Below are 16,376 nucleotides of genomic sequence, written 5' to 3' on the forward strand. Positions count from 1 at the left end.
GGGGCCAAGTTGCGGCTCCATGTCTGAATGGACACAGGGAGCTGTGATTTTGGCTCAGGTGCCCCCATAGCAAGCTGCTTCCTGTGGGGGCACTCAACAGGAGGAAATGGCCAGGAGTGCTGAAGAGGGACTCGGGCCACTCTGTGCAAAACCAAATCCACAGAGCAGGTAAGTTTAACATGTTTGCTATTTAAAAAAAAAAAAAACACACAAGACTTTACAATCACTTTAAGTGGCACAGACTTCATTAGTTTAGGGTGTGGATAAGAAATAAAGGGTCCCATGTCTAGATCCACACATTCTGGGATCTTATTTATTCCAGTTATACAAACCATCTCATGTAACCTGCAATACTTTCTCCTATTGATCTCTATGAGGAGGTATTTTCCAGGTCACAAGGATTAGCATATGATTGGACTATCACAGCTTTCATGGGGTCTAACAATGTAAAATTCAGTGAACTCTCGGACTTTGCCATGGCTTGGTGCAATTGTTGCTCATGGGTTAATCTCATAGTTACTGCTTCCTTGTGTGACAAAATAATGTAAATTACACCATATAAATAGCGCACACATACACAAAAAAGGTTGCTTTTCAAATCTTGCAAGGCTACCTAAAAACACCCGCTCTTAATAAGTAAATATGAGATTTTGAGAAGTGGGAATTATCTTTTATTTTATGAACAGTGTAGGACACACTAAAAATGGGGTACTTTGACTTACATGTCTATTAGACATCCCCAAAAAGACTTGCAGCTGTAATTTCAGTGAAAGGTGGTTCCAGAAAGTATTGACCATACAAATGCCCCCCACACTTTTCACATATTTATTTGTAAAACATTTTTGAAAACCATTTATCATTTTCCTTCCACTTCACAACTATGTGCCACTTTGTGTTGGTCTATATATACATATATACACTGTATATATATCACGCCAATACATGAAATCCAGAAAAATGCGAATATAGTGACTAAATATATATGACCAATATTTTTTTAAAAAAACAAATCATATGTAAAACTGTCCATGCAAATAAAAATATATTGTGAATCCAAAAAGTAGAAGAAACATAGAAAAAAATGTAATATATACCGGTAAATATTTAGTGCATCCAAAGCGGGCCATGGCCTGGGGGTTGGGGACCCCTGCCATACACCATACGGTGATTGTGCAACTCCCAATTAGTGAATCTCTTCTCCAAAAAGTGATGTTATGACAAACACCTCCATACCCTTCACCCCGACTCAAGGGTGTCCTCCCACCATCTGAATAGGACCTTGTTATGCTATAGGAGGTCACAAGCACTTATATTAATAATATAAGGGGGTACTGTTCTACGTAACCTTTCTGTCCCCCTTGATCACCATGACACGTTGCGCCCAATAGGCTTTCTCAAAGGCTATTTGGACTTTTTCACATATGATTTGTTTTTTAGTTTACTGGTCATATATATTTTGTCATTATATTCACATGTTTCTTTGTGTATGTATGTATATATATATATATATATATATATATATATATATATATAGATAGATAGATATATCTATAGATATATCTATAGATATATCTATCTATATATATATATAAAATATATGTATTTGCACTATTCTGCACTTCTTGGCATCCTTTTAGTTTATGTATTATTAGATTAACGGTCCTATTGAATGTTATAATTTACGATTGGGTAGTGCTACATCACTTTTAGGATTATATATTATATTGCATTTAGCACATATTGGTAAGCGCACTTTTGATGTTGGCAGCTTCCGTTTTATTTATTTGTATTTTACATGTATGTATTTTTTATGAGGTGTATCAGAGGTGTTATTGAGGTTGATTAGTGCAGAAGGTTTTATTTATTTATAATAACCAAAATAACCACAAGATGGCAGTATATAATACCCAACTATGCAAAGGCCAAATAAACAATGGCTAAGGAAATGAACTGAAATGTAAATTCTCATAATAAAGTGTAACAGCACAAAGGAGTAAAATAGTTTAAACCTTAGAAATCTTCCAACTCACTAAGTCAGTGCGCTCCCTGCAGCAGATATATAATACAAAAGAACAACGATGACTGGAATATCAGTCACAGGGAAGCTGCTTTCTCAGGACACAGGAGGTGTATCATAAGCAACTCAATTAAATCAAGTAAATACAAAATATCTTTATAGATGTCAAATATTGAATGAAAATAGTACAAAAATGATACACATATACAAATACCTTTCTTCTACAACTTTGTCTTTTTTATTGGTGGAAGAAGGGTGTTTATATATGTGTGTGTGAGATTTTTATACTATTCTCATTTAATATTTGACAATTAGAAAAATATTTTGTATTTACCTAAAGTTTAACTAAAGGAAAAAAACGTTATTTTAGTTTTGGATAAAGTGAAGAGGTATTAGAACACCTATTAGTTTTTTACTGCTGTCTGTCCCCATTAGGGAGATTCCCCCTCTCTATTTGTCCTGTTTACCGTGAAAGTAAAAGAAAATCCCAAATTTTAGGTTGTCCCCAGAAAAGTTATAGAGGGGAATGTTTGACCATTCTTCCAGAAGCACATTTGTGAGGTCAGGCACTGATGTTGAACGAGGTTGGACTGGTGAGCAGTCATGTTGGAACAGGAAGGGGCCATCCCCAAACTGTTCCCAAAAAGTTGGGAGCATGAAATTGTCCAAAATGTCTTGGTATGCTGACGCCTTAAGAGTTCCCTTCACTGGAAATTAGGGGCCAAGCCCAACCCCTGAAAAACAACCCCACACCATAATCCCCCCTCCACCAAATGATTTGTACCAGTGCACAAAGCAAGGTCCATAAAGACATGGATGAGCGAGTTTGGGGTGGATGGCTTGCACAGAGTCCTGATCTCAAACTGATAAAACACCTTTAGAATGAATTAGAGCAAAGAGCAAGGCCTTCTCATCCAACATCAGTACCTGACCTCACAAATGCTCTTCTGGAAGAATGATCAAACATTCCCATAGACACACTCCTAAACCTTGTGGACGGCCTTCCCAGAAGAGTGGAAACTGTTATAGCAGCAAAGGGTGGGCCAACTCAATATTGAACCCTACGGACTAAGACTGGGATGCCATTAAAGTTCATGTGTGTATAAAGGCAGGCGTCCCAATACTTTTGGTAATATAGTGTATGTTTTAACAAGGGAGAAGACCATTGTGATTTGTATGTACATTGTGTTATGTTTGCAGTGATTGGGAGGTTTGCAGTAAATGATGGATATTCTTGTATTTTCACAAAAAAGTCTCTAAAAATCTGGCAAAATGACAGGAAAAAAATTGATATATTTCACTACATGTAATGGGATGGAAAAATAAGTTTTTTTTCCTTGCATGTGATTGGGTATTCTTTGTAAAGTGAAGCTTTACCTCATTTACTAATCTCTGGAGCAACTTGTAAAGTGCACAGTCTGTTTGTCCTAAAGTAGAACTAAAGGTACAACTTATTTTTCTTCATTTAGATCGAGTAAAGGAAGTTTCATAACTCCCGTCAGTTTTTTTTTCCATCTGTGTCCCATTGAGGAGATTTCTCTTCACTTCCTGTCCCATAGCCAAACAGGAAGTGAGAGGAAATCCCTGCAAATTAACCACTTCAGCCCAGAAGATTTGGCTGCTCAATGACCGGGCCATTTTTTGCGATACGGCACTGCGTCGCTTTAACCGCTTCAATACCGGGCATTTTCACCCCCTTCCTTCCCAGACCAATTTTTAGTTTTCAGCGCTGTCGCATTTTAAACGACAATTGCACGGTTGTGCGACCTTGTACCCAAACAAAATTGGTGTCCATTTTTCCACACAAATAGAGATTTCTTTTGGTGGTATTTGATCATCTCTGCGGTTTTTATTTTTTTGCGCTATAAACAAAAGAAGAGCAAAATTTTGAAAAAAAATACAATATTTTGTACTTTTTGCTATAATAAATATCCCCAATTTTTTCTAAAAACAAAAAAATTCTTTCCTCAGTTTAGGCTGATTTGTATTCTTCTACATATTTTTGGTAAAAAAAAATAAAAAATCGCAATAAGTGTATATTGTCGGTTTGCGCAAAGGTTATAATGTCTACAATATAGGGGATAGATTTATGTCATTTTTATAATTTTTTTTTTTTACTAGTGATGGCGGCGATCTGCGAATTTTATCGGGACTGCCACATTATGGCGGACAAATTGGGACAACTGACATTTATACAGCGATCAGTTCTATAAAAATGCACTGATTATTGTGTAAATGTCACTGGCAGGGAAGGGGTTAACACTAGGGGGCGATCAAGGGGTTAACTGTGTTCCCTGCTATGTGTTCTAACTGTGGGGGATGGGACTGATTAGAGGGGATGAGAGATCGCTGTTCCTAGCTATTAGGAACTCGCAATCTGTCTCTCCTCTCCTCACAGAACAGGGATTTGTGAGTTTACACGTTCCTGTTCTGCCTCTTCGCGGTTAATGGGACCGATGTACAGCTACGATGGTTGGCGGGAATGTGCCGACCTGCCCAATATAATGATGGCGGCTGGTCAGCAAGTGGTTAAAGGAATCCTTGGAGTCCCCCAGGTCACCAGAAGCAGTGACCTCATTGAAATATCCCCCTCTATTACTGTTCTGGGGACAACCCAAAATTGGGATTTTCTTTTACTTTCAGTGATAATGGTAAACAGGACAAATAGAGAGAATCTCCATAACAGGGGCACAGACAGCAATAAAACCTGACAGGGGTTCTAATCCTTCTCTACTCTATCCAGTACTAAAACAAAAGTTTTCCTCTAGTTATACATTAAAGTGGAACTTCACTCTCTCAATCATCATTGTCTATTTTGAATCCTCAGGCTGCTAGTATTAGTAAATAGATAGAGAATTATATCATATTTACTTGTTTTAAACCATTTTTTAAATTTCTTCAGTTGTTTCCTGGTTTCCATGTCTAGGAAATGATGTCATCAATCCCAGGAGTCTTCAGGAGAGGGGGAGGGGTTTTCTCAGCTAAGCACACCATCCTGTCTGCATGCCTGAGCTAAGGGCAGCTGGATTCCAGGATGAAATTGCTCTAAGAATCATCTGCCCTTATTCAAGATGGCCACAGCCAGAAATGAGAGGGGGTGTTTTTCTAAAGGATTTCTTAGCAAAATAAAGCATGGAGACATGGATGGATGGATGGATGGATGGGGGAGTTTGCTTTGAATATTATCAATTAAATAAATAGTGTTTTTGGTTTGTGGAGCTCAGATACAGTGTAGTTCCACTTTAAGTATAACAACTCCAATGATTTCCATATTTAGGTTTCTATACATTACTGGTGAGAGAACTGATCCAAAAAGACAGAGACTACTCATAATTGGTAATTCTATATTTACATTCCTAAATACGGCATGTCTGGACCACGACTTCAAGTGATTGTAAACGATCACCTTGTAAAACAACCCATTCAGTTTAACCACTTGAGCCCCGGACCATTATGCTGCCTAAGGACCAGAGGTCTTTTTCCAATTTGGCACTGCGTCGCTTTAACTGCTAATTGCGCGGTTATGCAATGCTGTACCCAAACGAAATTTGCGTCCTTTTCTTCCCACAAATAGAGCTTTCTTTTGATGGTATTTGATCACTTCTGCAGTTTTTATTTTTTGCGCTATAAACGGAAAAAGACCGAAAATTTTGAAAAAAAATGATATTTTCTACTTTTTGTTATAAAAAAAATCCAATAAACTCAATTTTAGTCATACATTTAGGCCAAAATGTATTCGGCCACATGTCTTTGGTAAAAAAAATGTCAATAAGCGTATATTTATTGGTTTGCGCAAAAGTTATAGCGTCTACAAACTAGGGTACATTTTCTGGAATTTACACAGCTTTTAGTTTATGACTGCCTATGTCATTTCTTGAGGTGCTAAAATGGCAGGGCAGTACAAAACCCCCCCAAATGACCCCATTTTGGAAAGTAGACACCCCAAGGAAATTGCTGATAGGCATGTTGAACCCATTGAATATTTATTTTTTTTGTCCCAAGTGATTGAATAATGACAAAAAAAAAAAAAAAAAAAAATATTTACAAAAAGTTGTCACTAAATGATATATTGCTCACACAGGCCATGGGCCTATGTGGAATTGCACCCCAAAATATATTCAGCTACTTCTCCTGAGTATGGGGATACCACATGTGTGGGACTTTTTGGGAGCCTAGCCGCGTATGGGACCCCGAAAACCAATCACCGCCTTCAGGATTTCTAAGGGTGTAACTTTTTGATTTCACTCTTCACTGCCTATCACAGTTTCGGAGGCCATGGAATGCCCAGGTGGCACAACCCCCCCCCAAATGACCCCATTTTGGAAAGTAGACACCCCAAGCTATTTGCTGAGAGGCATATTGAGTCCATGGAATATTTTATATTTTGACACAAGTTGCGGGAAAGTGACACTTTTTTTTTTTTTTTTTTTTTTTTTTGCACAAAGTTGTCACTAAATGATATATTGCTCACACAGGCCATGGGCCTATGTGGAATTGCACCCCAAAATACATTTAGCTGCTTCTCCTGAGTATGGGGATACCACATGTGTGGGACTTTTTGGGAGCCTAGCCGCGTACGGGGCCCCGAAAACCAATCACCGCCTTCAGCGTTTTTAAGGGCGTGAATTTTTGATTTTACTCTTCACTGCCTAACACCGTTTCGGAGGCCATGGAATGCCCAGGTGGCACAAACCCCCCCCAAATGACCCCATTTTGGAAAGTAGACACCCCAAGCTATTTGCTGAGAGGCATGGTGAGTATTTTGCAGCTCTCATTTGTTTTTGAAAATGAAGAAAGACAAGAAAAAACTTTTTTTTTTTTTCTTTTTTCAAATTTCAAAACTTTGTGACAAAAAGTGAGGTCTGCAAAATACTCACTATACCTCTCAGCAAATAGCTTGGGGTGTCTACTTTCCAAAATGGGGTCATTTGGGGGGGTTTTGTGCCACCTGGGCATTCCATGGCCTCCGAAACTGTGATAGGCAGTGAAGAGTGAAATCAAAAATTCACGCCCCTTAGAAAGCCTGAAGGCGGTGCTTGGTTTTCGGGGTCCCGTACACGGCTAGGCTCCCAAAAAGTCTCACACATGTGGTATCCCCGTACTCAGGAGAAGCAGCAGAATGTATTTTGGGGTGTAATTTCACATATTCCCATGGCATGTTTGAGCAATATATCATTTAGTGACAACTTTGTGCAAAAAAAAAAAAAAAAAAAAAAAAATTTGTCTCTTTCCCGCAACTTGTGTCGCAATATAAAATATTCCATGGACTCGACATGCCTCTCAGCAAATAGCTTGGGGTGTCTACTTTCCAAAATGGGGTCATTTGGGGGGGTTTTGAACTGTCCTGGCATTTTATGCACAACATTTAGAAGCTTATGTCACACATCACCCACTCTTCTAACCACTTGAAGACAAAGCCCTTTCTGACACTTATTTTTTACATGAAAAAGTTTTTTTTTTTTTGCAAGAAAATTACTTTGAACCCCCAAACATTATATATTTTTTTAAAGCAAATGCCCTACAGATTAAAATGGTGGGTGTTTCATTTTTTTTTTTCACACAGTATTTGCGCAGCGATTTTTCAAACGCATTTTTTGGGGAAAAAACACACTTTTTTAAATTTTAATGCACTAAAACACACTATATTGCCCAAATGTTTGATGAAATAAAAAAGATGATCTTAGACCGAGTACATGGATACCAAACATGACATGCTTTACAATTGCGCACAAACGTGCAGTGGCAACAAAATAAATACATTTTTAAAAGCCTTTAAAAGCCTTTACAGGTTACCACTTTAGATCTACAGAGGAGGTCTACTGCAAAAATTACTGCCCTCGATCTGACCTTCGCGGCGATACCTCACATGCATGGTGCAATTGCTGTTTACGTTTGACGACAGACCGCCGCTTGCGTTCGCCTTAGCGCAAGAGCAGGGGGCGACAGGGGTGCTTTTTTTTTTTTTTTTTTTTTTCTTTATTATTTTTTTGCTTTTTTATCTTATTTTTAAACTGTTCCTTTCATTTTTTTTTTTTTTAAATAATTTTTATTGTTATCTCGGGGAATGTAAATATCCCCTATGATAGCAATAGGTAGTGACAGGTACTCTTTTTTGAAAAAATTGGGGTCTATTAGACCCTAGATCTCTCCTCTGCCCTCAAAGCATCTGACCACACCAAGATCGGTGTGATAAAATGCTTCCCCAATTTCCCAATGGCGCTATTTACATCCGGCGAAATCTAAGTCATAAAATGCTCGTAGCTTCCGGTTTCTTAGGCCATAGAGATGTTTGGAGCCACTCTTGTCTCTGATCAGCTCTATGGTCAGCTGGCTGAATCACCGGCTGCATTCTCAGGTTCCGTGTTGAGACAGGAGAGCCAGAGAAAAACACGGAAGACGGTGGGGGGGGGGGGGGCATTCCCTCCCACGGCTTGTAAAGGCAGTCTAGAGGCTAATTAGCCGCTAGGATTGCTTTTACATGAAAGCCGACCGCTGGCTGAAAAGAATGATACCAAGATGATACCTAAACCTGCAGGCATCATTCTGGTATAACCACTCAAAGTTGTGAATGGCGTACCTGAAGACAAAAAAATGGTTAACAATAAAGCACAGTAAACAATAAAGTATAAATAATTACATACCTGAAAAACAAACATGATAAAACATAATAACAATAACAATAACAATAACAACACTGCAGAATAGAATACAGTAAAAAAAGAGCAGAACAATAGAGAGAGAGAATAGAGAGAGAGAACAATAAAACGACAACTATTTTTTTTTATTTTATATATATATTTTTTTTTTTTACACTTTTTTTGTAACTAACTTTTATAACTGTAACCGGTTCCAGGTTCGGGTCTCTCAAAATGCGATGGCATCTTGGGAGACCCTGTGAAAGTGTGCCTAGTCTGTGCAATGCTGTACCCTACGCTAATACTCAACTAGTGTATGGTAGCGTTCAAAACATTCACCAATGCAAAGACCAGGATTGTCAGGACAGAAGGGACAATAATAGCGGGTGTCACGCCTATATCCGCGTTTGCTGCAGACACAACATCTTTTTGGGGGGGGTTCGTTGGGTAGGGGTACTCGGGAGCACATAAAAATGCCTCTCATGCAGCCGACTGCATTTCGTTGGGGGATGTGAATGGGGGAAGTACGGGCGCTGCAGAAGTGGTGGGTTCCCAATTAGGATTGGCGAATGCAGCAGGAAGGGCACTATGGGCACGACGGGCCTGTGTTTGTCTTTTTGGTGGCAGCGGGACACTACTTGTGCTTGTCACCTCACCAGCTTGAACTGCACTTATGGGACTCGCCACGTCACCAAGTGTTACTGCAGTGCTGGTTTGACTACGACCGGGGTGTACTAGGCCGCTGGTGCTTGCCAGTTCAATAAAAAGCTTCCAAAAAAACTGTTAGCGATCGCAGGGATCAGGCCTGACTCTGCGAACGCTGCAGTTATGCGTTTAGTGTTTTGTAAGTGACAGTGATCGATCGATACTGCACTTGGGTGGGCTGGACTGGGCCGGGCGGAGGGGCAAAACGCAGGTGCTAGCAGGTATCTGGGTTGATCCCGCTAACACTGTGTTTTTGGGAACCCTAAACTGCTGGGGACGCTAGTATAGATCTGATCTGATCGGATCAGATATTGATCCGTTCAGATACTATACCACTAAAGGAGGCGTATGCTGCGTGCGTGGGTGTTAGCGGTACTGGCGCTAACCTGACGCTGCCTGGGGCCGGTGCTTGCTAGTTCACCAAAATGCTACCAAAAAAACTGTTAGCGATCGCAGGGATCAGGCCTGACTCTGCGAACGCTGCAGTTATGCGTTTAGTGCCTTGTAAGTGTCAGTGATCGATCGATACTGCACTTGGGTGGGCTGGGCTGGGCCGGGCGGAGGGGCACAACGCAGGTGCTAGCAGGTATCTGGGCTGATCCCGCTAACACTGCGTTTTTGGGAACCCTAAACTGCTGGGGACGCTAGTATAGATCTGATCGGATCAGATATTGATCCGATCAGATACTATACCACTAAGGGAGGTGTACGGTGCGTGCGTGGGTGTTAGCGGTACTGGCGCTAACCTGACGCTGCCTGGTGCTTGCTTGCCAGTTCACCAAAATGCTACCAAAAAAACTGTTAGCGATCGCAGGGATCAGGCCTGACTCTGCGAACGCTGCAGTTATGCGTTTAGTGTTTTGTAAGTGACAGTGATCGATCGATACTGCACTTGGGTGGACTGGGCGGAGGGGCAAAACGCAGGTGCTAGCGGGTATCTGGGCTGATCCCGCTAACACTGTGTTTTTGGGAACCCTAAACTGCTGGGGACGCTAGTATAGATCTGATCAGATCAGATATTGATCCGATCAGATACTATACCACTAAGGGAGGCGCATGCTGCGTGCGTGGGTGTTAGCGGTACTGGCGCTAATCTGACGCTGCCTGGGGCGACGCATATCACCGCCGGGCGATCAGGGGGCTAAACCTTTATTAGGTAATAAACGGCGGGTGCCCTGACACTATAAAAAATAAACGAACTAACCTGCGTCACCCATAACGGTTATACGGTGATCAGTGGTGAAAGGGTTAACTAGGGGGCAATCAAGGGGTTAAAACATTTATTAGGTAGTATATGGGGGTCCCTGTCACTATAAAACGCTGACGGCGAACCTAAATATTTACCTCACTAACTAGCGTCACCAGCGACACTAATACAGCGATCAGAAAAATGATCGCTTAGCAACACTGGTGACAGGGGGTGATCAAGGGGTTAAAACTTTATTAGGGGGGGTTAGGGGGGTACCCTAGACCTAAAGGGGGGTAATATTCACTGTCCCAACACTGTAACTGTCACAAACTGACACTATGCAGTAATCAGAAAAAAAAAACAAAAAAAACAAAAAACTGCTGGTGTCAGTTTGTGACAGGGGGGGGGGGGGTGATTGGGGGGGGATCGGGGGGCGATCGGGGGGGGGATCAGGGTGTTTTGTGTGCCTGGCATGTTCTACTGTGTTGTGTAGTGTTGTGCACTCACATTGATGTCTTCTCCCCTCGGCGCTGGAACGGAAAATACCGAGCCGAGGGGAGATGACATCATTTCCTTTGCTGCTGTTTAGCATACAGCAGCAAAGGAGTGTTCCCATTGGCCGGCGGCGATCGCGAGGGGGGGGCCACGAACGGATGGCCTCCCCCTCATCTCGGATCGCCGGGGAACAGAACGGGACCGCTTCGGGCACCGGGGGGGGGTCCGATCGGACCCCCCACCCGCGAGAGGCAAATCACGTACATGTACGTGATTTTGCCTGCCCGTGCCGCCTTGCCGACGTAAATCGGCGTTAGGCGGTCCTTAAGTGGTTAAAATAGAAATGGAAGGCAAAATATTTGTGTACAGAATTAAAAAACATTATAAATACCTTTTCACCTCTTTTTCTAAGTGATCACATTCCCTCTGTTCTCATCTGCATAAGAGTTGGTGGGAGGAGAAGCAGCGGCACACTGATCTTCCTAGTGAATGTCTGTGTGTGTGTGTGGGGGGGGTGTCAGGTCAAGTCTGATCATTGGAGGAGAGCAGGCTGAGTTCCCAGCAGAGTTAGAGAACTGACCATGGTGTGTTCTCCTGCTTAGTGTGGTCAGTTTTTATTAGGAAAGCAGATGGACTGTCGGGAACACCGGGGATTTCACACAAAGGAAGCAAAACAAAGAGAACAGGAGACTTTCTCATACAAGTACATGGTACAGCAACCACAGATCAGGAATATGAAATGTTGGGGTAACAGACATTTTAATTACCACATTCGTTTATTTATTCATTTCCTTCTGTGAATTGACTTTAATTTTCCGATCGTTTTGAGTGTTTTGCGGTGAATATGGTAAAATCGGCATAGTGAAGTGACAATTTCAGGATCACATGTGATATTTGGGGGGAATTCGTCCGAACACCTAAATACCGCATGTGATGTACTTCAGTGAATGGAGTCCAGTGTGACTTTAGTGTTATATTATAATGGGTTTTGTTCCTAAATATTGGAAATAAAAATAGATTTCTACATTCTTCTGCCAAATATTGAATTGTAGACATCAAGGGAAAACAAATGATTATAAAAATGTTTATAAATGTATTTTACAGAATGGACAGAAAAGGAGCACTTTGTGGACAGACATCGGGAGGAACTGATATATAGGATCCATCTGATAGATCCAATTCTGGATGATCTTATGACAAGGAGTCTGTTGACATCTGAACAGTATGACACAATACGGGCCCAACCAACCCCACAAGGGAAGATGAGCAGGCTGTACTCTGTGATCGGATGGAGGAGTAATACTGGAAAGGATATTTTATACATCTTATTAAAGAAATATAACTCCTCAGTGATCAGATTCCTGGAAGAGGAAGGTAAGTCTCACCACTATTTCACTATTTTATGTTGTGTCTTGCAGCGTGCTCTGCGCCTAAATTTACCATGTTGGCAACATGAACCAATCAGATTGAAAATGAAAGGAAGCCTAGGATTGGTTCTCTTGGTCATGTGATACTGTTTGCTGAAATTATTATTACAGTTTAATCATTTGTACCAACTGACATATCACACAAGGCCTGGTAAAAAGGAACTTTAGCCAGAAAATGAAGTCCTGCTAGATGACGTCATACCGGCCCCTTTTACAGGTATAGATTGTAAAACAATAAATATAAGTGTCTATACAGTACTGTGTAACATCCAGTAATACACGGTCTCACCCTGCTGCACATGCTCAGTTGCTGTCTATTTATTAGGCACTGCTGAATATGTAGAGGCCGATCTGCTGACAGCCTTAAAATGGAATGAAACCCTCCTAATCTTTTTACAGCCAAGGAAACTGCTTCTGTTTGATCTGCAACTGCCATGGTGCTGCACATGTGATCAGTTATGATATCAACCATTTGACGATTTGACAGTTTGGTTGAGGACACAAGCAAATGTGACAGTTACTAATCCCGGCATTCCAGGAATGTAACTGTTTTTTGAAACCATTAAATTCAAGGGTTTATGATTTACTGCTGCTCAGGGACTCTGGGCTTCAGCAAAATGGCCGCCTCCACTAAGAAGAAACAGGAGCAATGTTGGAGGCAATTTAAAGCAAACACTCAGTATAGTTACATAATTATTAATGTGGAATGTATGTTCCTTGCTAAAGAACATTATATTTATCACGTTGTTATGGGTAAAGTTCCACTTTAAGTCACTTGTAGAAATGATTTCTCTTCAAACAGGACATTTGCTGTTGTGATTGAGATCCATTTCTCTCTCTGGCTACAAGATTTACTTACTTTGACTTATAGGCCGGGGAGGATTAGGAAACTTTGACTCTGGGAGCAAACTCCAACAACGATCCCCTTTCATGGTATGGACAGATTTCTGTGGGATAAGGAAAGTGTACCATGTGAAGAGTGACCTAGTCCTACATTGATTGGTGGGCATTGTGAAATGTTCCCATAGGACGTAGTTCATTGTGAAAGAACTCATCTCTTCTCCAGCATTGGCTTACTTTGTGGCTCTCAGCATTTAGTCATATGATAGTTCAGAGCTGCAAAAAGATATCAGAGACCTCCCTGATATTCTGACAGGTAAAGATTCAATAATTACTGATAGGGATATTGGCTATTAGGGAACTGCCTCACTTTTACAGCCCCATTATAGGAGCAAAATCTGTAAAGTTTTTATCTTCTTACTTGAATTGGTAGTAAACACAGCTGGGACATTTGTACCTTCAGGTATGCTTATAATAAAGCTTACCTGTAGATACAAGGAATATCTCCTAAATGTGCACCGATTAGGAGACATTCTCTGTTTCTGCAGCCGGTAACGTCACCAGCGCATGCGCTCTGAAGGGACAACATATTTGTGCCAACCCTTCAGAGCTCTGTGCCACGGTCATGACTACCACCATGCATGGGAGTGACGTCATTGCGGCTCAACCATTCAGACGGCCAGAGACTGAAAACTCGGAAGGAAGACCATGTGAAGATGGAAGCCCTGTCATGTCAGTGGTGACAGCAGACCGCTGGAGGACTTCATTCTAAGGTAAGTATATCACAATGAAAAACCAACCAGTGCAGCGTTATGAAAGAAACCATTAATCTAGTACATATGATCCTATTCATAAAACCATGTGCATAAGATCCTCAAAAATATATAGACACAGAAAATAGCAAATATAAGTGTGTAATCAATCACTAAAACAAAAGTACATAATTAAATATACATGATATCAAGTCTGTGGTAGTGAGCCCCTGTAGATCGCCAACTCGGGGTTCCCCAGGGTGTGGGGTCTTTTCACATGTGCAGCATCATGGCAGTTGTGGATTAAACAGAGGCCAAGATGGCAGCTTCCTTGGCTGAAAATGATAGGAGGGTTTACTTCCACTTTAATGCATAGAATGGGTTAAGATAAAACACCTTCTGCCTTTACAACTCCTTTAATCTCAGGGCCCTTGGATGGTTTGACAGTTTGGTTGAGAGCACAACCAATTGGAGTGTTACGTGGCACGTGCCAGAAATGTAACTGTTTTATGGATGGGATTACTTCCGCTTTAAGATAAAAAGCCTTCTGTGTGCAGCAGCCCTCAGCCCCCCTAATACTTACCTGAGCTCATCTCTAACCAGCGATGTTGGAGGAGTGTCTCGGCTGCCTGAGACTCCTCTCCTCATTGGCTGAGACGGCAGCATGCGCCATTGGCTCCCGCTGCTATCAATCAAATTCAGTGAGCCAATGAGAGAGAGAGGGCGGGGCCAGGACACAGCTCCATGTCTGAATGGACACAGGGAGCTGTGATTTTGGCTCGGGTGCCCCCATAGCAAGCTGCTTCCTGTGGGGACACTCAACAGGAGGGAGGGGCCAGGAGTGCTGAAGAGGGACTCGGGCCACTCTGTGCAAAACCAAATCTACAGAGCAGGTAAGTTTAACATGTTTTCTATTTACAAAAAAAACCACAGAAGACTTTACAATCACTTTAAGTGGCACAGATTTCATTAGTTTAGGGTGTGGATTAGAATTAAAGAGTCCCATGTCTAGATCCACACATTCTGGGATCTTATTTATTCCAGTTATACAAACCATCTCATGTAACCTGCAATACTTTCTCCTATTGATCTCTATGAGGAGGTATTTTCCAGGTCACAAGGATTAGCATATGATCGGACTATCACAGCTCTCATGGGGTCTAACAATGAAAAATTCAGTGAACTCTCGGACTTTGCCATGGCTTGGTGCAATTATTGATCATGGGTTAATCTCATAGTTACTGCTTCCTTGTGTGACAAAATAATGTAAATTACACCATATACTGTAAATAGCGCACACATACACAAAAAAAGGTTGTTTTTCAAATCTTGCAAGGCTACCTAAAAACACCCGCTCTTTATAAGTAAATATTAGATTTTGAGAAGTGGGAATTATCTTTTATTTTATGAACAGTGTAGGACACACTGAAAATGGGGTACTTTGATGTACATGTATTTTAGACATCCCCAAAAAGACTTGCAGCTGTAATTGCAGTGAAAGGTGGTTCCAGAAAGCATTGACTCGGGGGGGGGGCTATACAAATGCCCCCCACACTTTTCACATATTTATTTGTAAAACATTTTGAAAACCATTTATCATTTTCCCTCCACTTCACAATTATGTGCCACTTTGTGTTGGTCTATCACATAAAATCCCAATAAAATACATTTACGGTTGTTAGTTGTAACATGACAAAATGTGGAAAATTTCAAGGGGTATGAATACTTTTTCAAGGCACTTTAAATAGTGCAAACGCATATATATATATCACACCAATACATGAAATCCAGAAAAATGTGAATATAATGACTAAATATATATGACCAATATTTCAAAAAATACAAAAAAAACAAATCATATGTAATGCCCCGTACACACAGTCGGACTTTGTTTGGACATTCCGACAACAAAATCCTAGGATTTTTTCCGACAGATGTTGGCTCAAACTTGTCTTGCATACTCACGGTCACACAAAGTTGTCGGAAAATCTGATCTTTCTGAACGCGGTGACGTAAAACACGTACGTCGGGACTATAAACGGGGCAGTAGCCAATAGCTTTCATCTCTTTATTTATTCTGAGCATGCGTGGCACTTTGTGCGTCGGATTTGTGTACACACGATCGGAAATTCTGTCAACGGATTTTGTTGTCGGAAAATTTTATAGCCTGCTCTCCAACTTTGTGTGTTGGAAAATCCGATGGAAAATGTGTGATGGAGCCCACACACCGTCGGAATTTCCGACAACAAAGTCCTATCACACATTTTCCGTCAGAAAATCCGACCGTGTGTACAGGGCATAAAACTGTCCATGCAT

The 16,376-nt window shown here is 41.2% G+C and overlaps 1 protein-coding gene across 1 annotated transcript in view; it reads left to right on the forward strand.

Annotated features, from left to right (window-relative positions):
- LOC141147952 (uncharacterized) overlaps nucleotides 1-16,376 on the forward strand; it is a 92,615-nt gene that overhangs the window by 35,482 nt on the left and 40,757 nt on the right. The window contains exon 3 of the mRNA XM_073635111.1: nucleotides 12,146-12,415. Coding sequence (XP_073491212.1) covers nucleotides 12,146-12,415 — 270 coding nt within the window. The remainder of the gene's footprint in view (nucleotides 1-12,145; nucleotides 12,416-16,376) is intronic.

Source organism: Aquarana catesbeiana, linkage group LG06 (assembly GCF_042186555.1).
Source record: "Aquarana catesbeiana isolate 2022-GZ linkage group LG06, ASM4218655v1, whole genome shotgun sequence".
NCBI classification, from domain to species: domain Eukaryota; kingdom Metazoa; phylum Chordata; class Amphibia; order Anura; family Ranidae; genus Aquarana; species Aquarana catesbeiana.